The sequence below is a fragment of the Aspergillus fischeri genome, genomic scaffold, assembly GCF_000149645.3.
Source record: "Aspergillus fischeri NRRL 181 1099437636252 genomic scaffold, whole genome shotgun sequence".
In the NCBI taxonomy this organism is placed as follows: Eukaryota; Fungi; Ascomycota; class Eurotiomycetes; order Eurotiales; family Aspergillaceae; genus Aspergillus; species Aspergillus fischeri.
Window position 1 is genome coordinate 242,696 of NW_001509768.1, and position 25,828 is coordinate 268,523.

The window sequence follows — 25,828 nt, forward strand, 5'->3', positions numbered from 1 at the left end:
CAGTTTAGAACAGTCCTTGTGGCATTGTAGAGCTAATTGATCGCCGTACTCTCCTCGGCAGCCTTCAACAGCACGTCCCAAGCCCCCTTTCGATCTAGATTCATTACATTCTCCTCGCCAGCCCACAAGCGCCACTGCTCCTCTATCTGATACATGATTACATGCGTGCCCTCCACACACGGCCATCCTAGCCGCTCAGCCAGTCGAATCATCCTAGTCCTGCGCGGCTTGAAACACATGTCCAATAGCACCCCCTTCTCTCCCCGAGCCAGGAACGATTCGAGTATCTCAGCCACAGCACGCTCAGGCTCAGTCTTCGGCTCGTCATCCGGCACTGTCCCGACTACATAGTACGGAGTAGCCAGCGCACCCGCCTGCTCAATACTCTTGACATGGGTTATGGAAGGGGTAACAGGCAATCTCTGCGTATCCGCGATGAGAGCATCCACCTCCCCCTCATCCCGGTTCAGAATGTAGATAGTCGGACAATTCAAATGCACGGCAAGCGCATAGACAGCCGCACGGCTCGCGCCCCCTGCTCCGACAATCAGCGCGCACCCTGTAGAGGTAGCAGACGGCCGCTGGCCCTGTCCTTCTTTTTCCAGGAGACAGCCCTTAATACCCAGCCAATCAGTATTTGTGCCGCAGAGGCGACGGTCAGCCCCGTTCGTACGGTAGTAGACGTTATTGCATGCGCCGATCATGGCGGCCAGATCATCCGGCTCGTCAAGGTGTGGAATGATGCTGTTTTTGTACGGCATTGTGACCACGAGGCCGGCTGTAGCAGGAGATTCTGCTAGTGTCAGGACATCGGCGAGGGTCGGGCATTCTGTTGCGTGAAATGTCCAGGGAAGGTGGAGGGATTTGGCGATATGGGTGTGCATGCCTGGGGCGATGGAGTGGGTGACACCCACGCCGACGAGATGGAGCTTTTTTTGTGCAGAGGGTTGCACCATGATGCTTTGTTTGAATGGTAAATTTGAAAGGAAGGCTGTGAAATTGTGTGCTGAGTTGGATGGCTGTATAGATGATGGTATCGGTTAAGGTCTCTCCGCAGCGGATATATCCATAACCATGTCGGCATCCAGCGGCCCTATCAGATGGAACAACGGTTCTAATTACTGAGAGGGGTTGGCATCTATGCCTGCTACAAGCTGGAAGTATGTCGTTTAATCTCTGGCAGTCAAATCGCGTAGAGCCTGCCTACTCTCATTCATGTATTTGCCGAAGTCCATGATTCTGAATGTAGGGTAAATGCATGCCCGGGATAGCAAGATTAATGGTTATAGGTAGTTATAGGTAGAGCAACTTAACTCTCATTACCTCAACCAACAACTTAGACATCCCCCTCTTGACGAAGTCTTACATACCAATGATGGCACCTGCACCGAAAAACTTCTACATCTTCGGCAGCGGCATCTCCTTCAGTATCTCGCCCACTATCCACCACGCCGGATTCTCTCACCACAATCTCCCGCACACATACCAGATCCGCGAGTCAAAGTCCATCGATGATGTGGCCACTTTAATCGCCGACAATACCTTTGGCGGTGCTAGCGTGACGATGCCACACAAACTCCACGTGCACCGATTCTGCGATACCCAGACCGAGACGGCACGGCTAATCGGCGCGATCAACACGCTTATCGTCACGGATACTGGCGCGCAGCGACTCATTACCGGCGATAACACGGATTGGTCTGGTCTGCATACTCTGATTGTGGAGTACACTTCGAGAACACAGCACCAGCTGCAAACCGGTCTGGTCATCGGGGCTGGTGGCGCATCCCGCGCGGCGCTCTTCGCGCTTCACAAAGCCGGCGTGCGGCGTATCTACCTTGTCAACCGGACGCTTGCGGTCGCGGAAGAAGTCAGAAGTCATTTCTCGGGGCTGTTCGAGGTGATTGCCGTGCCTAGTCTGGGAGAGTTACCGCACACCCCTGACGTGATTGTGGGCACTGTTCCGGCAGAGACGACGACTGAGGAGCAGTTCGCTTGTCTGTTCGGAGATAGGGGGCTTTGCATTGATATGTCGTATAAGCCGAGGCAGACGCCGCTGCTCACGGTGGCTCAGCGGCATGAGGGGTGGGCTACTGTAACTGGGGTCGAGGTGCTCCTGGCGCAGGCGTTTGATCAATTCCGGCTGTGGACGGGGCTGGAGCCGCCGAGGGAGAAAATGGTTGAGGCTGTGATGGCGAGAGAGGGGCGTGTTGAGAAGTCTCCCCTTGGTATGCTTTGAGCTGATCTCTTTAAGAATACGTTTATTTCCTAGAGGTTAAAGGTAGATAATATGGACATCGTCACCGTCAATGGAGCCCATGTAGACCCAGGTGTATCAAATATAACATATCACATCTCGTTCATGGCTGCAATCATCACTAATGTACTGGCCATAGCTTTGACATACTACTACTAGTAACCTTCCTGGATAATACAGTCTGTATTTCAGCAGGAGGAGTATCATAGTGATTATAAAGTAGCAGAGACCAGCAGTCAGGGTGTGATAGTGGTTTACTAGTATCCAGCTGCCTTTCTTACGGAAATGCCTTGCCTTCTATATTACTGCTCCAGGATTAGGCGGATACATGAGTATACTAGAATAAATCAATCGCCAACTGCCAGCAATTGTCATTCTCAGAATTGCCCTATATAAATGCTACTTAAAATAAACCTGAAACACAGTTTAGACGGTTACTAACAGGCAAAAAAAGAAAAGGAAAAAAGAAGTTAACCCGGGAATCGGTTGAATGCATTTTGTACAGGGTAGAATGACAGACAACGAGGGAAGTTGGTTTCTCTAGGTACAAAAGCGTGACACTATTTCCAACTCATCCCGAATCAGCTCAGCAAGGTTTAGTCCCTATGATGATGGTTTCCGAGTAATCAAACTTTCGCAAACTCCAGTTGCTGGTCTACCACATCCCGCACCATCTGCTCCCATGAGTGCCATCGTATCCCTAACTCTGCTTCTGCTTTGCTACTGTCGGTCGAGAGAAACTCTTCCTCAATATCTGGTGTGATCTTTGCCCCAAGGCCTGAATAGTTCCGCTGAATGACATCTGCCACCTCTTTCCAGGTCCCGCCCTTCGCTGAAAGCAGATACCTCGACCCGTCTGGGATGGCTGGATCCAGGGCTTTGAGGTGTGCTTCAACCACATCATTAATATGCACGCCAGGAACCTGGGAGTAAGAGTGATGAGGGACGCCTGTCATGATAGCATACCACAGAAGACCATTTGAAGATTCCTGGATCTCCTCAGCAGTGGTCTGCGCCGGGTTGCGTCCGTACACAAATGCAGGATGGAGTGTTACCAAGGCATACTGCGGCTTGGCGGTCTTCTGGAATTCCCATGCTGTTTTATTGGCGAGCAGTTTCGATGCATGGTACAACCGCATAGGTATTCCTCGTGGGTCATTCGAGGCTGTGAAGTCTTCAGTCTCGTCAACATCGAAGTCCCAGTCGTTGTCCTCTGGGATGGTGTCAGTCCAGTTACGATATAGACGGCCCAGGAACCCTGAAAACGCACCTTTGACGACGCCACCAGACGGTATGCCGTCCAGGGGCATCAAGGCCGCAATCGATGAGGTGATCACGACCTTCTTGATACTTGGTACTCGAGCAGCCTCCTTGAGCAAGGCAGTCGTCGCTTTCACAGCTGGAGTAAAGTAGTACTCCTTATCGGTGCCACTGGGAAGAGGATGTGCGAGATGGATGACATAGTCTGCTCCATCTAACAGTCCTCTGAATTCACCTTCAGCTGTCCAATCGGAAACAGTAACAAATTCCACTTGCTCGCTATACCCTGACAGCAGATCCTGTAATTTGTCTGAGGGCTTTCGAACACAGATTCGCAATCGATATCCCGCTTTGAGTGCTGCCATCGCGGTGGCACTGCCAAGGAAACCTGTTGCACCGGTGATGAAGACCAATTGACGCGCCATGATGTGTAAAGCCAGAACTCAAACAATGGAAAGTGTAGAATAGTCAGGTGCTTCTTCTATCCTTCTGCTGGATCCGGTCCTAGAATTACCACAGTTTTATCTCCAACTGAGGTCAAGGCTTCCCAACGGATCTATCATCTTAGACCCCCCATTTAAACCATTCTAAGAAGACAGATCCACTCAGATGGTAATATTATACATAATGTGGGAAGATTTGAGGCTTATGTTTCGTGTCGGGGCGCCGGATCCCGCTCCCCTTTGCATCAGACCGCTACCGCATTCGCTTCCCCCTGACCTCATTCTGGCTCTGATGCTCAGTTGTGCTCTTTTGGCAGCCTACGTAGATCATCTTATGCTAAACGATTGAGAATGCCTTTGATTCGCTTGAACTGATGGGAAGTCTAATCGCCAAAAGCACCGAAAGATGCAAAACAGTATTTACCATCCTTCCAAAGCAGTGAATTTGGCCAGGACGCCATCCTTCGGGGCAATAGTCGCTCCCTCTCGCACCTCCAGTGGAGCGTCGGGGTATTTCAATTCGAATTCAAAGCTACCGACCACCGCAGCGAGGAGACATGCCAGTTCCGCCTTAGCGAATACCTGCCCAATGCAACTGCGGGGACCGTGAAGGAAGCTCAGGAAAGCGTAGTTGCTGGCTGCGCCACCGGTGTTGGCCTTACCGGGGCCCATCCATCGATCTGGGTTGAACTGTTCCGCGTCTAGCCCCCAAAGCGCCGGCATGTGATTAACAAGTTCCGGCGAAATGACGACCTGCGTACCCTTGGGGATAGGATGCCCCATCAGGGTGGTGTCTTTTAAAGCCACGCGGACGGTATTTGGCACAGACGGGTGGAAGCGAATGACTTCATTGCAGACGGCATTTAGATACTGGAGGCTGTCAATGGTTGCAGCGTCGATCAGACCGGGATTCTCGACATTGATCGGTGGCAGGTTGGCGCGGACTTCGTCACGCAGGCGGGCCTGAACATCTGGGTGCTTGCACAGCGCATATATCGCCCATTGAAGCGCCCCAGCGGTCGTCTCGTGGCCGGCGCCTAGGAAGGTCATCAACTGGTCGACGAGGTTGTCATCGTCAAAGTTGCCACTCCGCATTGCGACGGAAATGATGTCGACCTCGGCCTCTGCATTTGGATCCTCCATCTTTACCTTCTGCTCGCGAATCATCCGCCGCGTGGCATCACGGATATTGCGGCAGCCCGTGTCAATGAGCTTATTCTGCTTGGTGGGTAGCTTTGCTAGCCATGTCGTATTCCCAAGGAGCATTCCAAGTATGAACAGGATCTTTGTTCCCAGACCCGGTGTGGCGAAGATCATTTCGTAAGATTGGCTGAGACTGTTTTCAGGGTCTTGCAGGGAGCCGAAATCCCGGCCCATGCCTGCCAAGCCAATGATGTCCAGCGAGGATCGACTGGCCCAGGTTCTCACTTGGATTGTGTTATCGTCTGGGGCTTTTCTGCTCTGCAGATCCTTTCGGATCAACCTGGCCATCTCCGTGCCCTTGGACCAGAAGACAGGATAAAGATCCTTGACATGGCGGTACGCAAAAGCTGGCTTGAGATTCTTACGTTGAAACTACACGGATGGTTGTGAGATTCAAACGAGAAACGGAATGCGCATTGCTGTTTCTTACCTTGTGCTCCTCGCCTTCGGCAATCAGGATGCCATTGCCCAGCACGCGCCTCAATGTTTGCTGTATCACCAAGGGCTTTGCGAAGTCGTAGGCCTTGCTCACCAAAATTTCGCTTAGGACAGCAGGACTGGTTATCGTGAGCCTTTCCATGTTTCCCACAATGTAGTAACGAAGAATTCCATCATTGGGAATAGTCTTGGCCCACTCCTTCATTAGCGCATGCGGGGTGTCGACGAGCAGACTACCCGTATTGCCCGTGAGCCAGTGCCGTTTCTAGATGCAAGTCAATTCCGAGTCCAGTATGGCAAGGGTGGACTTGATGGCTCACTGGTGGGGCCGGAAAGTGTTTCAACGGCGTGACGAACTGAGGGTAGATAAATAACTGATAGAGCAACTTTGATATGGTGATGCCTGTAATCAGCACGGCAATGGTCGCGATTCTGGAGCCGTAGATGGCGCATTCTGGACTGAAGTAGACACCGGCGGCTATGCCGAGGCAGAGGACACCAGAGTAATTGCGAATGGGTCCCATAGTGGTTGTTGGGTCTTCAGAGTGAGGCCGCGTTTTCTGGTGGCGGCCACCCTTACTTCAATGATCTAGAGGATCAAATCGCTGGCCGACGGCTTGGGCGTTGGCTCAAGCCTTGTGCCACCTGAGACCAGTCATATGATTGGTTTCCTTTTTGTGTAACTTCTACCACAGCCAAGCCTTGAAACTTCTAATGCCACCGGGGCTCGGGCGCCGTCTCCGCGGTCGACTGTCTGACAGGTACTCGGTATCAGTATAGGGCAGAGTGCTGGGGTCCCACTTTAGACAGATTGTCTGTGAGCACATATTTGATTGCACGCGACTAATCTCTTGTAATAGACTGCATTGGCTGCCCTTTAAGATTCCTTCGCTGCCAGTTCTTTTCCATGCCTACAAATTCGCTCTGAGAATTCGTCTCGTCTTTATATATAGTTTAGCCTTTCCCCCAAATCGCACCTGACTGACGGGCTATCAGCGCTGGCCCCTTGGTTGATGCCTTTCCAAAAGAGAACAGACTCTCCCAGGGCTTCCATGGCCAGAGAATTGAAGTTTTCGTTCCCGGGAGCCGACTTCCCGTAGCTCCTCAATTGCGACAGAAACTCATCTGAGCCTCGAGCTAACTCGCCGCTTGTCGCGGTGATTGGACCCATGGGCGCAAACGAACCATCTGGATCTTGGAAAACGGCACCATCGAAGCGTGAGTCATAGGTTTCTTGAACTTCTGAATTCATGTAGCTGTAACCGGTGGTTGGGGGCGAGAGTAGCTCTGACATCAAGTAAGGATCTGTTGGTCCTTCCGAGGTCGGCTTCTGCCGTTTGTGCTGAGTCTTCCTGGCCTTGACCACGTCGGTGACAATAAGTGACAGCTGGTATAGCCGTCGATTGTATGAGGCTTCTGCGCGGCAGTCGGTAATGGTCTGGAGCATCTCAACGAATTCGTGAAGCATGTCGATGTCCCGATTGGACCCTCGACCACAGAGGACGGATGACAGTACTTCGTAAAGATATAGTGACGGGAGTGAGGCGAGAAAGCTATATCGGAACCAAACGGTCAGTCTCAGCCATTTGTGGTTCAAAAGATACAAGGCAGTCAGAGAGAGAGTCATTACAATGAGAAAACCGCCTGGCTCCCTTGGTCGGGTGGGGAATGCCATAGGCGTAACAAGAGTTTCAAACACATTCGAGCGACCTCGGGAGCCCGTTGAAACATGGGATCAGGATGGTGCTTGTGGGGCCAAATGAGGAGCAGCTGAACAGAAAGATATCTGATTGCCAACTGCAGATTCGAAGCGGAGCCGTCAACAGATTTCTGTATCTTGTCCAAGTCAACTCCCGATTCGGTGAGACAGACTTGAAGTTTTGACAAAATCGTGGCTGCGAACCCGCGAACTTGATCTTCGTCTCTCGCCTGCACATGGACCGCGTATATCTCCAAGTATACGGTCTCCTCTATTCTAGCCATCTCGGCCTTTGCAACGAGACAGGATGGGATACCGTCTTCAGAAGGCACCAGGCGTGGGTCGAAATGGACTTCGGAGACTGGTATACTAGGAGATGACCCAGCCGTCCAGCAAACGGCCTTATCAAGCATGTATAAGCAGTATGAAAGGTTTTGTCGTTCCTTGATGTCGTCATCACTCAGTTGACCCTGAAAGGAGTGCCACTGGTGGATGCCGATGGACTTGGCACATCTGATTGCTAGAGCTAGCAGCGTCTCGGATAGACCTATAGAGAGGTACACTTGCGCGACTATGTGCTTCTTGTTTGTCAGTGATTCAGTGCAACTAGGAATGGCGGGTATTAGTAGTCGGAGATCTTACCAGAGATAAGAGTGCCTGCACATTGATGAGGTGCGGCGACACAAGTTGGTCAATATTGCTGACAGCGCGCTTCGCGTTTGTCAAAAAGCCCGCAATGAGGTCAAAGTCGATTGACGACGACGCCTTGCGGGTCTGCTTGGACATCATTGACTCGCGCTGGTGGGAGCCTAGGGAGTCCGCTGACATGGCCATGAGGATGAGGTTGTTGCAGCAGACGATAGAAGCAAGGTCCCGTTCGGATGGCGCGGATTGCCGCAAAGCCGTAGCCATTTGAGTGAACCTTTTCTTGGACCAGATAGGGAAATGATCATTGGTTGTTGTAAAGTATGGCTCAATCATTGCGTCCAAGATGGCAAAGGGAGGCATCGCAGGCGGTGACTTTTCCCCAATGGGAATCTCTTCTCCCTGGCCAACCAGATGATCAATCTTGCGTTGTGCTTGCATTACGCATTCCTTCACGGTGTGCCTGTCGGTGTCAGGACTCTGAACGAGCTCATCCTTGATGTTGAGCATTAGTGACTCGAGAGAGGTCGGGCCAAAGCATCTCTCGTCACTGTTTTGGTCCACTAGGAAACGACCAAGCGGCCTCGTGAATACGGCCGATTGTGACGAGTCGGGGAACCGGTGATCACTCAATTGCGGTGTAGGGCTCGCTGGGCTGGCTGGGCGTCTTGAGGAAGGTGAGACAGTCGATGAACACTCGAAAAGTCGCTTCAAGGACCTTTGAGTGTCGGCCAATGAAGTCTTCAAAAAGCGGTCCTTAGAAATCGTCTACAGATGTGTATGGGACTTGCGTCCAGCTTACCTCGAGTTGTTCAAGGCGACTACCCATACCCAGGATAGTATGGCTTCTATGAATCATGAGCTCGGAACAGCAACGCGTGAAGTACTGAAGTAGTGAAGTAGTGGCGTAGTACATACAGAAGAGTTGTTTGATTGCACTTTTTGCCTTGACCGGACCACTCACACTGCAAGCCCAGGCGGCCACAGTTCCTGCAAGAGGGCTTTTCTCGACTGCAGCGTATTTTCCTGGCCCGGCATTGGTCACACACTGGTCGAAATGATTGGTTACCTATGGTTTGCTTCCTTTTTGGGGGCCGCAGATCGGAGGCTCGCTTACCTGTGTACTCATCTCTACTAAGTTCCTTGGCCATTGTCGCGGTTTTGCCAGAAAGAAGTCGTAGGCCGCGCGGATCTTCGATTATCCTCTGGATAGGTGGAAACCGGGTCTAACGTACAGCTTGACATCTTACAATGACTGCGGGTAAGAGCATTTATAGGAGAATAAGGCTCCGTTTGCCAGCCGCAGTGGGGGTTATCACCGTCCGTCCATTTTCTTTCTGCATGTTGACATGCATTCTTACCGGGGGCCACTTGAACATCACCAGCGACTGAGGGTCATTAGGGGCCAAGGCCAAGCATGCACATGGCCAACCAGGGCACATCAGTGGAGAGTAGTTGGATGTCCAACCCAATTAGACAACATCAGCCTGATAAGAGGTTAGAGGAAAATGTACTCTCCACGTTCTAGATTTGCTGCTCATATCTCAGTGTCAGCAAATATATTAGATTACCTTAGTAGATAGTAATCTTTGATCTATACCAGCCGAGAAGGGAAGCGAAGATAGTTTGAAAAATATTCGACATGGAGGCGACGTAGTCTCGATGTACATCCGGATCTACTGGATAAATATACTGCTGTCGAGTTTCGGCTGAATCCATCAAGCCATGATCGAATTCGCTTCTGCAGTTGTTCGCCACGGCTGATTGACCGAAATCTTATTTTGATAACCTAATAACATTCTAATATAGCTTTCCGGAGCTTGCCGGTGCAATAATTCCACAATTACATTCTGACAAGCATTTTGAGGATAGACTGCGAACTACAGAGGAGCTGCTGATAATCTACTGGCGAGACAGGAACTCGAGTGATTCGGGTAGGAGGTATTTTTCCGGAGCTACGGAGCATAGTCAGATATCATGCGGCTCTTTTACCGTCTGTCTCGAAAGAACTGACGCGGCTCAGTTGAGATGCGAGGTCAAACAGTTTCTGCCATTTGGTCACACCAAAAAGACTCTCCAAATGCAACGGTGCCATGCTGCGTTGTGGAACCTGTCCAGCGAACATTTACAACCACCCTATGCATCATACCAGACTGATGGCAGTAAGAGCTCTGCAGAATGGTGACACCTAGCGTGAGGGGGTGGCGCGTCTCTTAGCAGATTGACGCCCGTGATGGTGTGCTTAGCTGCACTAGCACCCAAGCACGGGAGAGCATCAGACAAATTGGCTTCCGCCTCTGGAGAAACATGACCTGCGGTACATTCCGGCGATCTTCCGCTGATCCTTAGCGAGTCAGTTCTCGAGCACAGTCAGCCTCTATCTCAGCAGATAGTAGAGGAGAATGGACGTAAGCTTACCTGTAGGGAGGGTTTACTACCCCTCACCTGGCGCCAATATGTTTGTTCTTCGGTGTGGTTCCATCCCCTCGGCCAATTGGTCATGCTTATGATGCTTGCCTGACTGACTGAACTAGAAATCTGTGGATTCCACCTTCATCAGAACGTTCAGACCAATAAAAAGGGGCGCTAAAAATATATGCTCGGGACTCAGTTATTGCGGCGGTTGCTTACTGCGCATATGGGTCGACAGTGAAGTGTGAGACTGAAACGGAGGGGTAAGTCATTAGCGAGGCGGATTAACCCCTTGAAGGGAGACTAGTTAAGGACACCGTTGCTGACATATCGAGTACACGAATGGTGAGTCTGTGTTTGAAACGAAAGAGAACGCGCTATCTGCTCAACAATCCTTGAAGAGCGACTAGACCTTATTTGAAGATGTTGGAGCGACCGTACTTCCCTCATCTCGGGGACGGGACCCGTCATCACTGCCCGCTTGGTCAGACCGGCGAGGGCTCCGAATGGCTCCTTGCATTCTCTGGCATTGCGGGCATAATGATCCATATTTTCCATAGAGCTTGCTTGACAAGATCGATGGAACGAGGTTCAATTGATCCTGACTTCGCCAGGCGTTGTTTGAATGTTCAATTGCGCAATCTTCTCCCTGCTTACACCGAACCTGGAAGACCCCAGAGTGGAAAGAAAGCATGAAACCAAATCAGGACCTGTTTGGCAAGGTATGTACGTATTTTGCGGATACTGGTCTCGCTGACAGATCTCGCAGACTGCCTTTGTGACGGGTGGCTCCGGTGGATTAGGAAAAGCGATTTCCAACATACTTGCTGCGCGTGGTTTGTGAATCCCTCCCGTTGGAAAACCCAGATGTTCACTGATCCCAAGCTAAGGTGCCAATGTCACAATATTCGCGCGACGGCCGGGTCCTCTAGCAGATGCGAAGAACGAGATAGTCGGGAATTGTGTGGATGCGGATCGGCAAGAGATCAATGCCGTGGCGGTGAATATGGCTGATGCCTCTGAGGTATGTTCCTCCAATGCTCGGAGAGACTGCAGCATGCGAATGGGATTCCCCCTAACCAACACATAGGTTTCGGAAGCATTCAGATCCCAACCCCGTATAGCGGATTTCCTGTACTGCTGTGCGGGGGGAAACCATGCCGAGAACGGGTTTTTCATCGATCTCAAAGCCACGCAGCTCGATTCTTGCATGAAGAATAATTATTATTCCACTGCTTATGCTGCCAAGGCCATGTTGGATATCTGGGTTGAGGACGACAAGAAACCTACCGGCATCGACATGCCAACCAACACCACTGGACCCAAACCCAGAAAGATTGTTTTCGCCAACAGTGCGGCGGCGTTCTTGGGGTTACCGGGGAGCGTTGCTTATACGCGTAAGCCGAATGCTCTTGATCTGTTGATTCGAAGTTTCTTGTCATCTTCCGGCTAACACCATCCAACTCAAAAGCCGCCAAAAGCGCCGTCCGAGCCCTTGCAGACACCCTCCGCTTGGAAGTCCTCCGCCACAACTCCGCCAGTACCACCTACACAATCCACATCGCCTTTCCGGCCGACTTCATCTCCCCTGGGTTCGTCCTCGAACAAGACACCAAACCTGACCTCACCAAGCGGATACAGGGAACCAACGTCGCCACTTTCGCGCAGCTGGAGGAGAAATTCCCTTCTTCGGAGAAAGTGGCCCAGGGGATAGTTGCGCGGGTCGATAAAGGGGATTTTATTATCTGCGAGGATTCATTGGCTGCGAGCCTTTTGTTTACGAATATGGTTGGGTTGAGCCCCAAGAGAGGACTTGGAATAATGGATTCGTTGTTGAGCGTGGTGATGGGGTGGTTTGTCGTGCCGGTGTTGAGGAGGAGGTGGGAGCGGATGTGCAGGGAAGATGGTAGTAACCAGTTACGATGAGGGAAAGCTCAGCAAGAAGGCCCTAGAGTCATCTCGCATGAGATTGAGTGCCAGATTTTGTCAATTTATACATTATTTGTGCTAGCCACCAAGCATGGCTTCGATGATTATGTGGCATCTTCATCAGACATAGACAGAAGTTGTTGCTCTACAGCCGGCCAGACTTCTTTCCGCAAGCTGTACAACAACCAGAAATTACCCGCAGCGTCTTTTCCAATCACCACGCCAGTGTTTCGCGTCGCGTAGCCTTTAGTCCCAGTTCCTTGGATGCAAGATGGTCTGCCCAGCTGATTGCTTCGCTTGTCCGTTGCCATTCCCGTTCTTATGACGGCAGCGGAGAAATCAACTTTGAACAGTTTTGCTTTGACCCAGTTTGACATCATTACCGTGTACATACTAGGATTTCCGAATAGGGCTGGATGATGTGCATTGTCCAGAGTATTTCTCTGGATGCTGTCCAGTGCTTGGAGTTGTTCGGCGTTCCGTTGCTGGATAAGAGACTTGCGGATTTCAAATGCGGTGAAGCTTAAAGGTTCTTCGAGAACCTGGCGAACGGAAAGGAATGTCAGGGTTGCGAATACGGCATTGGTTACCAATGCACATGTGGCGGATGGTATGTGGCCCAGCTCTGCTAAGATTGACCGGCAACAGTATGTATTCCGCATGTTAACTGTGCGGCTGGGACAAGGTTTTTCGGCTCGGAGAACCACGCGCGTCCACCAAGCAAACAGAACGTCACCCTCACTGACGAAAAGGGGTCTGCCGCCGTCGTTGGCGTCGCGCGATGCAAGCTCCGCCATCGCCTTAGATCGCATCTGTTGCAGGTATTTTGCGGGCAAAAAGATAACCCGTTCCTCCTCCCGGTGCTGCCAAAACAGCTCAATCGTAAGAATATACCGCAATGCAAACAGAAACCAGGTCCACCCTATGAGCAGCGTGTCGGCAAAGACGTATTTCTGCAACGGTTCTGTCTTCGACTCGGTGAGGCCAGCTAAAGGATCATGAGCGAATCCCACAAACGGCTTCACTTCATCTTCTCGTCCGCGCAGCACTGCAGACCAGGCGTCCAGAACGGCATCAAGTCCCATCATGTCCGTCAAGCTATGAAGGAAAGAAACGGTAACAAGTGTCGCGTCTAGGAAGGTGATAATGCGAACCCCCAGCTGGGGACTGTCTGAACAGAGCCAACCTTCCAAGCGATCGGGGAAAGCAGGAGTCCGGATGAATGATCTGAACTCCGGTGTAGTTGTATATGTAATGCCCTGAACGGCCGGGCGACCAGCGGCATCAAGGTGGTGAGGCTGAGCTAAACGCGATGTTTGTGGATGGTCGGCCACGTTCATGTCATATGCGACCGTGGAGTATGCGAAGCCAGGCCGCTTGTCGTCGAAACATTGTGGAACATGGTACTCCAGACCCCCCTCTGCATTCCTTCGGATTCGAGCACCGAGTTTCCGCCAGTCTCCTATTTCTAGCAGCCGGGATAGCGCACACCGAAGCTTCTCCGGGTCCAGGACGTCATCGAAGCGGAACGTGACGTCGAAGGAAAGGCCTCTTGTATGATGGTCATCATCCCAGTAGTGGAAGGGAATGATTGTGTCGGTTGGTACGGTCGGCGGAGGGGCAGACTCCCTCCCGAATCCAAGAAAACCCATGACAAGTTGCCTCTAATGGAGCCACTGGGTTGACGACGCGACAAAGATGATTCTGGTCCTGACCGTGATCGTGGTCCTGTCCTGGTGGTGGTCGCAGTCACTGCCTTTCATGATAGCGCTGCCCAGGTTAGTTTGCTCCACCAACCGGGCCGAGCCTTCGGGACCGGAACCCGTGCGGACCGGCGCCTCTTAGGCTCAGCCGTCATCCTCCAAACTCTGTCCACGCTTGGGAACTGCATCTGGGGCCATCCGCATTCGCTGTTACAGAGGCAGAGGACATACTCATTCATCTGTCATTCTGCTCTTTTCATCCTCAAGACACGTGACGGTCCGGATTCTGCTGAGTAATATCGACCGGCGATCCGGAAGAATATGAGATCCTGGAAAGGGGTCTCTTGGCTGCTCAAATACAGAAACCACTCCAATAGACACTCTTCCAGTACCTTATCTCCACACACTGCGTGGACCAACCCGTCGATAACTGAAAACTGATTTCTAGTTGTGTGAGTGTGTCTCTGATTGAGCTTGAGCCCTAAGCCGACGTTGCCTGAGAGTTAAACTATCGTGCCAAGCATGGGCCAGGCCGAGTTTAACACCAGAACGGACGCCAGCGCCGAGATATCCGCATTCGCAGTTCGACCAGAACCAGACTCTGAACCCATATCAGAAAAACCAGGAAAGGCAGAGACAGACGCAGAGACAGAGGCAGGCGGGACGGAAGTTCCTGCAGAGAGAAATGGCGAAGATGATGTCGAGCGGACACCAAAGAAATCACTGGCCTTTAAACTCGCTTTCATTGGCCTCGCTGCCAGCATGTTTGTGTTCCAGGTGGATGCAACGGCCCTCGGTATCGCCCTTCCGGTGAGCAATACCACGTTTTCTCATCGGGTGCTGAATTGCCCCAAGACTAACCTCGCCGGTAGACCATAGCGGCTGATCTCAAGGGCGAGAGTTTGGAGTCCTTCTGGGCGAACTTGTCCTACACCCTATGTGGCCTCGTCATGCAACCGGTGTGGGCCAGTATCTCCACCGCGTTCGGTCGGAAACCGCCTCTCTACGTATCCATGGCGTTATTCTTCATCGGATCCATCGTCTTTGCCGTGGCCCAAAATATGAACACGGTTATCGTCGGCCGCGTCCTTCAAGGGTTCGGAGGTGGAGGAATTGACGTGCTGGCGGAGGTAATTCTCGCAGATATGACGACGCTGGAGGAACGCTCGAAATATCTGGGCTTGATGGCCATTCCCATGGCGATTGGCAATATCATGGGGCCCTCGGTGGGTGCACTGTTCGCGACTTATGCGAGCTGGAGATGGATTGGATGGGTGAACTTGCCGTTGCTAGGGATCGGTACGCCCTTGGTGTTCTTCTTCCTCAAGCTACGACCAGTCCCCCTCGATGCATCGCTGGCCAAGAATTTGAACCGCCTCGATTGGATTGGTATGGTGTTGGTCGTCGTCGGGATCACGATCTTTGTGTTACCCCTCAGTTGGGCGGGCTCCTTATTTCCATGGGGTGCCTGGCAGACTCTCGTCCCACTGCTCTTAGGGGTTGCGGTACTGGTCATATTTGCGTTCTACGAAGCGAAGCCCGAAGCCCCTATTGTTCCTCATCGACTCTTCTACTCGAAGACTGGAAACATGACGTTAGTCGGAGGATTCCTCCATGGCGCGGTCCTGGTCGCGCTATTGCAGTACCTACCCTTGATCTACCAAGCCGTACAACTCGAAACTGCCATTTTATCGGCTGTCTCCCTGCTGCCCACCGTCATCATTAGCGTGGTGGTCGCAGCTGCCTCCATGATGTTGGTTCCGTGGTTTGGTGGATATGTATGGATTCTGAGGCTGGCATGGATCATACTCACGCTGGGAACCGGCCTGCTGGCCCTGTTCGACGTAGGATCGTCGTCATCCATGCGGCTCGGACTTCCCATCCTCTGGGGAGCGGGTGTTGCCTTGCTGCGTCTCAACCTTCTTCCCATGCAAGCGAGCGTCAAAAACGTCGACGACACAGGCCTGGCGATCGGACAATTTCTTACTATCCGCATGTTTGGCGGTCTCGTCGGCCTCACAATCTCTGCAACCATTTTCAACTCTGTCTTCTCGACATCCATCTCCGCCACTACAGTCCAACTTACCGGTCCTCTGGCCCCTCTCAAGGACGTCGCCAATGCGGTTGCCTTTATTGACAAGCTAAGATCAATAGACGTTCCTGTTGAAACGCTTGATCAGGTTCTGAGGGTCTATCTAAAGTGCTTCCAGACGATCTTTTACACCATGACGGGGCTTAGTGGACTGGGGTTGGTGACTTCCCTGTTTGTGGATGAGATTGATCTGAAGTCGCAGGGGTTGGGGAACCAGCGCTTCGAGGAATAGTCGGAAAAAAAGATGGATAAAGCGTTTGTACACTATCAACTAGAGTGTATTATTCAACGAGTAACCGGGACATGGTAGCTTTATGTACAACTATATCTTATCATAATCAATTGTATCCCATTGTTTGGGCTGGTTCAGAACATGCTGCAAATCCTCCATCGCACCCGGAAGATCGTCCAAACCGAGATGCAATGCCAATTCGATATAATCCTTTGTCCACAAGCCTGGCGAACCCCGAGGGTACTGCGATCTGAACCCCACAAATCGCTGCGCGCGCTTCGACAACTTCTTCACTGTTTCCAGCTTGATGATGAACGGATGTGCTTCCGCCGGCGTCAGGAAACTGGGGATGACGGTCAGCTGGATACACTTCCTTTCCGTCTCCGTTTTGTTCTCGCCCATGGCATGGATGACCTTCCCCCCGATCAGTAGACAGTCACCAGTCTTCATCTCGGCCGGGATCGTCTGTCCCATGTTCCCGCGTTGATGGAAGGGCCATTTGTTGCTCCCGGGGATGATGCGCGTTGCGCCATTGTCATCCGTAAAGTCCGAAAACGCAAAGAGGAAGTTGATCTGTGGCTCTGTGCCTTCGGGTCCGAGCAGGGCGTATGGTGGATAGGAGGTCAGATCGCGGTGCAAGACCTGCGCGGGCTGCGGTCCGGACGCGTTGAGTGTGGTTGCCGCCGAGAGCCAGTAGTCTCCGTTATGCCCGTCTTCGCTGTAGCAGCGCTGGCAGATGGCGTGGATGAAGTCGTTTTCGAGGATGCGCTCTCGAAACGTCGCGCTGTGGTTGATGAGGTCGCCGGCTCGCTTGGTTTTGGTGCCGTGGAAGGCTGCCAGGTCCTCATGGGGCACCCGGGAGCCCCGTTGGACTGAGTCGATGCGGGACTCGAGTTCTGTGGTGATCTGATGTGCCTCCGCGGTGGTGAGCATGTTCTTCAGGATGACGCCGCCGCTCTCTTTCCAGTGCTTGAACACTTCGTCCAAGGGCGTGTCGACTGTCACTTCGGCAAGCTTGAGTCCATTGGGCACGGCGACCTGCGGGACGTCTGTTGGGATTCGCCACATTTGGAGTTCTGGAGGAGGGCTCCGAACGATGTATTGATGGTAGAGAAGATGGGAGTGGTGAAAATGACCGATCTCCTAGTTGCTTGCATACGAGTTTATGAATAGGAGGTCTCATAATTTCATATGGGCTTTTTCGTTCCATGACCTCGGTCGTCAGACTCGGATCCCGTCCACTGATACCTCCGGGCTCTCGGATTCCGATCGCCCGGTTGATGCACGCAGCATCTGTGACATGCTCGGTTCGTCTATCAGTCAATGTCGTACGATTCACATCAGCCCCTAGCTTACATAGAGACTGGATGACCGGAGGCTACCGGAGGGGAGACATGTGGCCTCCAGCGGATCTTGAGCCCGGAGGGACAAAGGACTATGAGATCACTTTGGGTCGAGGCCTGTAGAACCATAATCTTTACAAGCGAATGCCTTTCGTACATCGTATACAGACCAACATGCCACCAATTGGGAGGCCTTGAGTTTTCCTATCCCTGTACACGGACGAGCCCATTATTCACCCTCATGGACGCAGAAGATTACTTATAAAAGTCTCTGAGAATAGATAGATACTTGGCATTTCTCACATAAATGTACGGTCTGAGCAAGATACAAAGAATGTAGAAAACATGAATAGATGCAAGGAATATTTCAACCGGACGGGTGAAGCCTGTATTGCAGCAAGTAGTAGAACGATAAAATGTACTCTTTCCGAGTAGCAATCCGCTTGAAAGTGGATTAGCTCTCGTTGTTTTCTGTCGCGATTCTATAAACCTCATTTGCTGCATACTGGCCGAGAATGTCAAGAGAGCCAATGCTCATCATCTCCAGCATGGGAAGATCAAACGAGAAGACCTGTTTGATCCAAGCGCGTAACTCGAGAGCCACCAACGAGTCGAGGCCGAGATCGAGCAGTGGCCAGCTCGTATTAGGCTCCTCATGAGGTTTAAGCAACAGGTCGAAGAGTCTCTTGCCGATCTCGACAGCGAAGAGCTTGGCTGCTTCTGGCGACTTGAGAATGGAAGGATCCGCTTTAGCACTGCTCAAGTAGGTCTTCAGGACATCCGTCGAGGCTGCGGTTGCGGCCGCCACCGTAGAATTGTTGTGATAGGAGGCCATGCGGCGGTCTTTCTTCCAGATCACGTAGTTGCTGGGATCGTGCAATGGAATGAGCAAAGCAAGGCCGACGAGGAAAGTATTCTTGTGCACGAAATAAGACGTGGCATTTGAATCGGCTGCAAGAGCTTCTTCGGCGACGGCTTGACCGGGTTTGTTGTGGACCAACATGGAGATTGCCATGGCGTCAATGACCTCCTGCTCCAGTACAGGCTTGAAGCCGCTCCTGGACATTTTCCCCATCATGCCTTGGTGCTCCGAAATCCATCCCACATCCTCGACAGCTCCCATATCAACCACCGAGGCCGCCAAACCCAGGCCGTTCCGGTACTGGGCGAACGCGTCTAGGAAGCTGTTACCACTGGCATAATTGGCTTGGCCAGCTTGTCCAACAATGCCCGATACCGAGCTGAACATCACAAAGAAATCCAGATCGATACCCGCGACCACAGAGGCATCGTGGAGGTTCCAGGTTCCCTGAACTTTGGGTGCCGTCGACGCCATCCACTCGTCGAAGCTCATCCGAGTAAAGTTCTCATTGGCCACCACCATAGACATCTGTACAATACCTTTGAGAGGATATGTTGCCGCAGCAATGGCTCTCTGAACATCCTCGAGCTTCGTGGTATCTCCGCTCACAAGCTTGACAGCGCAACCCATGCTCTGGAGCTCGGTGACAAAGTCGTCATCTTTGGGCGTGAGGCCAGCGCTACGGGACAGGTAGACGAGCTCGCGGGCGCCGTGATCGACCATCCAGGTGGATACGGCACGACCGATACCGCCAAGGCCACCGACCATGAGGTATGAGGCGGATCCGTTGAAGGCAATCGTCAGAGCTCTCTTGGTGGTTTCCAAACCCAGCTGGGTTTCCCCTTCGGTTGGCTTGAACGAAACGCCCACACGGCCGATGTGCTGTCCCTTCTCCATGAATCGGAATGCATCTTGGGTCTGGGCTGCGGGAAAGATTGTCATCGGTAGCGGGGAGATGTATCCTTTGTTGTAGAAATCCAAGATCGAGAAGATCAAAGCTCTGGCGACATGGATTCTCTTCCAGAGCCCATCGATGTCGACACAGCAATAATTCCGGTTCGCCAGGAAAGGCTTCATGTCGAGTTTACCGTCTCCGATCAGATCGCGTTTTCCGATCTCGAGTAAAGTTCCAAATTCAGCAACGCAGCTCCACGTGGCGTGCAAGAGCTCGCCAGAGAGGGAGTTGAGGATGAAGTCCATGCCACGGCCTTCCGTTTCTCGCATGACACCATCCACAAACGACCTGTCGCGAGAGTGGAAGATCCTGTTTCGCGGGATGTGGTAGTTCTCCATCAAATACTTGACCTTTTCTTCGCTGCCAACCGTGACATACACATCGGCCTCCAGCATCTGGGCTACCTGGATAGCCGCCAGGCCCACTCCACCACACGCGCTGTGTATCAGGACGGACTATGTAGGGACCATTGATCAGTAAATGCACTGCCACATTACACAATAACATCGGGTCTTCCGTCGCCGCTTACCTGGCCTTTTGTGACGCGTCCAACGTTGACCATAGAGTGAATCGCGGTGAAATACGGTATAAGCATCGTTCCAGCCTGATCGAAGGTGAGGCTGTCGGGAATACGCACGCAGACAGCAGCCAACGTGGTAGTATATGTGGAAAAGGCGTCTTTCCTGCAGAAGCAAACGACCCGATCACCTACCTGGAGGTCGTCGGGGCTGACGTCTGCCCCCACGCGCGTGACGATGCCTGCGGCTTCGATTCCAAAGAGACGGACCGGCAGCTCAACAATGCCCAGTGCGACCAGGATATCCTAGACGTCTCATGTCAGTAACATGACACTTACTCTGGGCAAATCTCTTGAATTGACTTACTCTAAAGTTCAAACCGGCAGAGTACACCTCGACCTCCACTTCGTCCTTCTCGAGGTCCTTTCGTTCATGCCGCGCATAGTGTAGACTGTTGACCCGTCCCGGCGTGCGGACATTCAGTGTGGCCATCTCGTTTGACTCCTCCGAGACCAAGAGCTCATCAGCCAGGCTGAAAGGGTGGAAGCGTGCGACTTGCACTCGGCCATTGAGAATGGCCCATTCGAAGTCGGGGTTGAGTTCCTCGTCACCTTGGCGAGTCTGAAACTTGGCAAACACCCGAAGGAATCCCCCAATGGACTTCGAGTTGTCAAAACTGTCGATCTGACAGGTTCCCAAATCAGCCAGCTGCTCCGTACGGATAGTTCGGGCGAGGCCGAGAACTTGCGCATATCGGGGATCACGGCATCCTATGTCGATGAGATGGGTTGCCCAGAGCATCCCGGCGTCGCGGTCCTGAAGACCGAGAAGGAAGGCCTTGAATAACAGGAAGCGTGCTTCATCGATTCCGTGGAAAAAGGGCTGTTCGATGTCCAGGAGCGAAATGACATCTTGGCCAGCCGGTGGGTCATCCTCTAATCTGCATCTGGTCACCTCGTAGCCCTCCTTTTCGAGCTCGCTCAACATGTGTGTGACAGCAGGTCCTTCCTCGTCCAGGAGCACCGTGACCTTCTTGGTGGGCGTCTCACGGACCTGCCTTACGACCAAGGTGGTTGTAACTTGATGGGGTTCTTCTGAATCCAGAGCCACGGCCTCGATGTCGCCAAACTCTGCAGCTGCAAGCTTCGACTGCCACTCTTTTTGGCTCAGGTAGGGTGCCTCGATTGGACCATCGGCAGGGCCCGCCCACCACGTTGGCAGCACACCGAGCACATACTGGATCCATCTGGATGACGGGCAAAGCTCTTGCAGAAGCAACCTACCATCGGGACTTAGGAGTTTCCTTAGGTTGGACAAGCTTTCCTGGATATTTTTGCACTCACGAAGAGCGTTGACAGCTATAATGAGGTCGTACCCGACTTCCTCGAATCCTTGTTCAAACGGATCCTGGCTGACGTCCAAACTGGCGAACTGCATATTTGGGAATATCTTCTCTTGGGTGGTCGCCACAACGTAGCCTGGGGCAGTCAAAGTGTACTTGGCGCAGAGAATCTCCCCATCAGGCCGTGTCAATTCGGCAAGGATGTCTCGGTGCAACGACACGCCGTTTCCAGTTCCAATCTCTAGAATCCGGAGGTTGGGCTTGGAGTGGCTCAACATTTGAATAAATTCCCTTCGGTCTAGCTGTCCAAGGAATTCATGGACGTGCGTTAGGGTCTCCCCGGGGAGGATACTCTCTAGGCTTTCGCCGGACAAGAGGGAATCCATGTTCATGCAGACTTGATGCATGGCACTGGCGACTGGGGCTGCCGGGGTGTTTGCTAGCTGACTCATTATATTGTCGATTCGAGCGGAGATAGCGTCGTTATCGAGGCCTGTCCAAGTCGACGGCAATCTGAAGGCAATCGCGCTGGATTGAGACCCGACCCAAGCCATATATTTCTGTAGATGGGGCAGGATTGGATTGCTTGCTGATTCTGAAAAAAGCCATTGGGACAAGAGTAAGCAGATGTCTCCGAGCTCCTCCAGGAGACGCAGATGGTCTGTTCGGCTTGCCGGTGTGCGGAAGAGCTCGTCCACATCGAGGAAGTCAATGTCGGGTCTCCATTCACATCTGGATGCGGCATGTGTGTCCGAACTGTCCGTTGCACCGGCACCGTCTGCAAGTGACATCCGGATACCGACAGCTTCAACGACTGTGGTGCCCCCGGATGTACAACGGCCGTCTCCAACAACCGAAAAGTTACTCGACAGCTTAGCGGAGACGCTGGTGATCATATCGGACGAGCATCTATGGACGGTGACTTTATCGATGCTGGTCGGTAGCCAGGTCTTGGTTTTGCGTGCGTAGCCCTTGACTGCAGCAGCACCCAGAATCTGCAGGGTTGCATCGAGGACGGTAGGGTGTATGTGGTAGTTGGCTTCATCTCCCTGCCTTCCATTGACAACTTTGCCAACCGCCCGCTGTTCGGAAGTGGAGGTCGTCATCGTCTCGAGGGTCTGGAAAGATCCTCCCAAATTGAGGCCACCTTTGCCCATTTTCTCATACCATTTTCTAACATTGAGCTTCCGAGGCAGGCCAGCAGGATCCTGGGTCTGCTCGGGCGCCGATGACTGAGCACAGACCTCTCCTGTACAGTGTTTTGTCCAGTTGCGCCCGTTGTAGGCTGAAACAGTGAACTCCCACCATGCGCTATTGAGGAAGTTTGTCAGGCGGTGCGGCCGGAAGGTGGCCATCATCTCTGTCGGCTTTCCTTCGCTGAGCACCAGCGCCGTGCTGACAATGATGTTTCGAACGCTGAATCCCTCCTCAACATTGGTCAATTGTCTGATGGCCTCGCCTGCCAGGGCAATGTAGCCACAGAACGGGAAGACGATGTTCTCGCCGACCTTGTGGTCACGCATCCACGGCGTGTTTGTAACGTGGAACATGTTACGCCAGGCAGGCTCACCGTCACTGCTCTCAGCCACCCTAGCACCAAGGAGATCATGGTACGGGAATTTGCGGTTGCGCCACTCCTTGCTGAGACGAGATTCGTACCAGTAGCTCCCTTCGTGATTCCACGGGTACCGGGGAAGATCTGGAAGACAGCAACCCGTGGGAAAGAGGGCCTCAAGATTGACATCGACATTGAGTGAGTGAAGTGCTCCAATGGCGGACAGGAAAGACGCATTGCAGTCCTGGTTGCGCGCCATGACCGACACATAGGGAGCTGGAGAAGAAGCCTGTGTGAAGATCTGTCTCAACGGACCTGCGAGAGCCCCGTGAGGCCCAACCTCAAGGAAGACAGCATTTTTTCCCACGTCGTGTTTCAAAATGGCCGTGACAGCCTCGCGGAACCGGACCGGCGATTCCAAATTGTCCTGCCAATATTTTGACCAGGTACTGTGGTCGGGCCCTAGAACCTGCCCGGTCACACTGGAGAAGAAGAGCGCCGATGGTTCTCTCCCGACCACTTCCTCGCCGATAAGGGACTGGTAATCCTCTCCGATCTCTTTCATATGATATGAATGATAGGCTTTGTCAACCTGGAGCAGTCTAGCCAGCATCTGCGGCTGTGCCTCTTTGATAGCGGCAACAACGGATTTGACGGCGTCGACGTCGCCGGAGATTGTAACGCTCCTGGGTGAGTTGTCACAGGCAATCGTGACGTTCGGGACGAGGTACTTTTCCGTTTCCGCCCAACTCATTCCAATAGCCGCCATCGTCCCTACTCTCTTCTGCCTGCTCGTCACTGCTCCACGGTGATGGGCAGCGGTGATGGCCTCTCCAGCGCTGAGAGCCCCGGCGGCGTATGCTGCAGCAATCTCGCCACTGGAATGGCCCACGACTGCGTCTGGGCGAATTCCCGCGGACTTGAGCGTGTCGGCCAGTGCAATCTGAATGGCAGTGCAAAGTGGTTGAGAGAACTCGGCCAAGGACAGACGGCTCTTCTTGGCTGGTTTTTTAAGCTCCTCTTCGATCGAGTACTGCGGCTTCTCCCCAGCAATGGTCTGCAGGTGTCGATCCAGAGATCGGATGCTAGACCTGAACACTTCGTTCGATCGCAGCAGCTCCCGTCCCATCTGGGGCCATTGTGCGCCCTGACCGGTGAAGACCATCACCACGCTCGGCGGCTTCGCAGACTTGGTGTTTGCGGGTTGTGAAACACTTTCAAGCACACCATTACTGAAGATGGCAAAAGCTCGGTGCGGCAAATGTTCCCTTCTCCTTGCCAACGTGTAGGCTAGATCACTGACTTTGTCCGGATTTTGTTCCACCCATGCCTTGTAGCCGTCGATCGTCCTCGTGATCGACTTTGACGAGTTGGCCGTGAACAACAGAAGTTGCGGTGTCTCCGGTGTTTCGTAAACCGCAGCGGGGACGTTATAAGAGGCGGCAGATTCGAGAATAACATGGGCGTTTGCGCCACCAATCCCAAAGGAATTTACACTGACGCGTTCGAGTCTGTCCTTCGGCCATGGAAGTGGATCGGTAGGGACCGTCAGCTTACCCTCCGCGAACGGAATGTTTGGGTTCGGGCTGGTGAATTTGATATTTGGCGGGATGACGCGATGCTCGAGTGCTTTCACCATCTTCAATAATGATACCAGGCCGGACGCAGCTTCGGTATGCCCGAGATTGGGCTTGACCGATCCAATGTAGACGCCTTTGTCTCCAAACACCCGGGCCACAGCGGCCGCCTCGATGGGGTCTCCAGTCGGCGTACCTGTCCCATGGCATTCAACCATGGCGGTCTCCGCGAAGTCAGTAATACCTCCGAGTTCGTATGCTCTCCTCATTAGAGCCTCTTGTGCGTCCGTGCTAGGCTGCGACAGTGTGGGGGTCTTTCCGTCCGCGTTGTGGGATGTGGCTCTCACGACAGCACGAATTGGGTTGCCATCCCTCAGGGCATCCGCCAACGGCTTGATGAAAATCGCCGTCACTGCCTCTCCACGGGCATACCCATTAGCGTCAGCAGAGAAGGTCTTGCACGAGCCGTCACTCGATAGAACGCCCTGTTCCTGCATAGCCATCGACATTCCTGGTGCGAGGATCAGATTGACGCCGCCCACCAGAGCGGATCCACAGTCGCCTCTACTAATAGCAGCACACGCCTCGTTCAAAGCCACCAGGGCGGAAGAACAAGCTGTGCGAATCGTCATGCTATGAGAAAGTGTCAGCACAGAGCTGGTGGTTGGAACAACCTGCCAACAGAAGATCATACCTTGGCCCTTGCAGGTCAAACTCGTACGAGAGCCGATTCGCAACAACAAAATCTCCAGAACCGGAAATGCGATGTATACCCCATGGCTGGGTCTCCTTCCCAAACATCTCCAGCCAGTCTTCTCCAAAATTGCCAATATACGTGCCGATAGTCTTGCCTCTCCAGTTTGTCACGCCGGCATCTTCAAAGGCCTCGCGTGCGACTTCCAACATAAGCCGTTGCTGGGGGTCGGCCCGCTCTACCTCGGTTCGCGTCATGGAGAAGAACGACGTATCCAACGCTCCGACGTCGACGCTCTCATCGAGGAAATATCCATACTCGGTCGAGACGGTCCCTGGTTTCTTCGTGTCCGAGTAGTATGAGTCGATGTCATAGCGCGATTGAGGGACGCGACATCGAGCATCTTTCTTTGCGAGCAGGAAATCCCACAGCTCGTCGGGCGTCGTCAAACCCCCAGGGAGACGACATGCCATACCACAGATGGCGATGGGCACTTGAGCACCGCGAAGGACCCCATGGGCCGAAGTACCATTTGTGCCGTTAGTGTGCACACCGTTGGTGGGATGGCCGTTGGGAGTAGCCCCATTGATCGTATTCGAGCCCATTGTTACCCCGTGGCCATTGGTACCGTTACTTTCGTCCATAGTCATTGATGTGAATTAAAAGTAA

At 52.8% G+C, this 25,828-nt stretch overlaps 10 protein-coding genes across 10 annotated transcripts, besides 1 other annotated feature; 3 read left to right on the top strand and 7 right to left on the bottom strand.

Moving 5' to 3' along the window:
* Positions 1–32: 32 nt before the first annotated feature.
* On the bottom strand, positions 33–956 carry NFIA_062460 (shikimate dehydrogenase family protein; the record flags this gene model as incomplete). The annotated part of the gene is made up of 1 exon (XM_001262981.1): positions 33–956. One exon carries the CDS (start codon positions 954–956, stop codon positions 33–35), a length of 924 nt encoding a protein of 307 aa, XP_001262982.1.
* Positions 957–1,074: 118 nt separating this feature from the next.
* NFIA_062470 (shikimate dehydrogenase family protein) lies at positions 1,075–2,239 on the top strand (the record flags this gene model as incomplete). Its single annotated transcript, XM_001262982.1, has 2 exons — positions 1,075–1,111; positions 1,341–2,239. The coding sequence occupies 2 exons, from the start codon at positions 1,075–1,077 to the stop codon at positions 2,237–2,239; spliced, it is 936 nt and encodes a 311-aa protein (XP_001262983.1).
* Positions 2,240–2,883: 644 nt separating this feature from the next.
* On the bottom strand, positions 2,884–3,942 carry NFIA_062480 (ketoreductase sphI; the record flags this gene model as incomplete). Its single annotated transcript, XM_001262983.1, has 1 exon — positions 2,884–3,942. The coding sequence occupies one exon, from the start codon at positions 3,940–3,942 to the stop codon at positions 2,884–2,886; it is 1,059 nt and encodes a 352-aa protein (XP_001262984.1).
* A 438-nt stretch (positions 3,943–4,380) lies between these two features.
* NFIA_062490 (cytochrome P450 monooxygenase sphH) lies at positions 4,381–6,125 on the bottom strand (the record flags this gene model as incomplete). Its single annotated transcript, XM_001262984.1, has 3 exons — positions 4,381–5,535; positions 5,594–5,866; positions 5,922–6,125. 3 exons carry the CDS (start codon positions 6,123–6,125, stop codon positions 4,381–4,383), a joined length of 1,632 nt encoding a protein of 543 aa, XP_001262985.1.
* A 419-nt stretch (positions 6,126–6,544) lies between these two features.
* On the bottom strand, positions 6,545–8,455 carry NFIA_062500 (transcription factor sphG; the record flags this gene model as incomplete). The annotated part of the gene is made up of 3 exons (XM_001262985.1): positions 6,545–7,154; positions 7,301–7,878; positions 7,943–8,455. The coding sequence occupies 3 exons, from the start codon at positions 8,453–8,455 to the stop codon at positions 6,545–6,547; spliced, it is 1,701 nt and encodes a 566-aa protein (XP_001262986.1).
* A 2,594-nt stretch (positions 8,456–11,049) lies between these two features.
* NFIA_062510 (putative short chain dehydrogenase/reductase family oxidoreductase) lies at positions 11,050–12,283 on the top strand (the record flags this gene model as incomplete). Its single annotated transcript, XM_001262986.1, has 5 exons — positions 11,050–11,079; positions 11,127–11,193; positions 11,248–11,381; positions 11,448–11,754; positions 11,829–12,283. 5 exons carry the CDS (start codon positions 11,050–11,052, stop codon positions 12,281–12,283), a joined length of 993 nt encoding a protein of 330 aa, XP_001262987.1.
* Positions 12,284–12,390: 107 nt separating this feature from the next.
* On the bottom strand, positions 12,391–13,938 carry NFIA_062520 (acetyltransferase sphE; the record flags this gene model as incomplete). The annotated part of the gene is made up of 1 exon (XM_001262987.1): positions 12,391–13,938. One exon carries the CDS (start codon positions 13,936–13,938, stop codon positions 12,391–12,393), a length of 1,548 nt encoding a protein of 515 aa, XP_001262988.1.
* A 573-nt stretch (positions 13,939–14,511) lies between these two features.
* NFIA_062530 (MFS-type transporter sphD) lies at positions 14,512–16,313 on the top strand (the record flags this gene model as incomplete). The annotated part of the gene is made up of 2 exons (XM_001262988.1): positions 14,512–14,799; positions 14,862–16,313. The coding sequence occupies 2 exons, from the start codon at positions 14,512–14,514 to the stop codon at positions 16,311–16,313; spliced, it is 1,740 nt and encodes a 579-aa protein (XP_001262989.1).
* Positions 14,616–14,647: a microsatellite.
* Positions 16,314–16,403: 90 nt separating the features above from the next.
* On the bottom strand, positions 16,404–17,381 carry NFIA_062540 (monooxygenase sphC; the record flags this gene model as incomplete). Its single annotated transcript, XM_001262989.1, has 1 exon — positions 16,404–17,381. The coding sequence occupies one exon, from the start codon at positions 17,379–17,381 to the stop codon at positions 16,404–16,406; it is 978 nt and encodes a 325-aa protein (XP_001262990.1).
* A 729-nt stretch (positions 17,382–18,110) lies between these two features.
* On the bottom strand, positions 18,111–25,809 carry NFIA_062550 (reducing polyketide synthase sphB; the record flags this gene model as incomplete). Its single annotated transcript, XM_001262990.1, has 4 exons — positions 18,111–19,928; positions 20,003–20,296; positions 20,358–25,098; positions 25,160–25,809. The coding sequence occupies 4 exons, from the start codon at positions 25,807–25,809 to the stop codon at positions 18,111–18,113; spliced, it is 7,503 nt and encodes a 2,500-aa protein (XP_001262991.1).
* Positions 25,810–25,828: the final 19 nt, after the last annotated feature.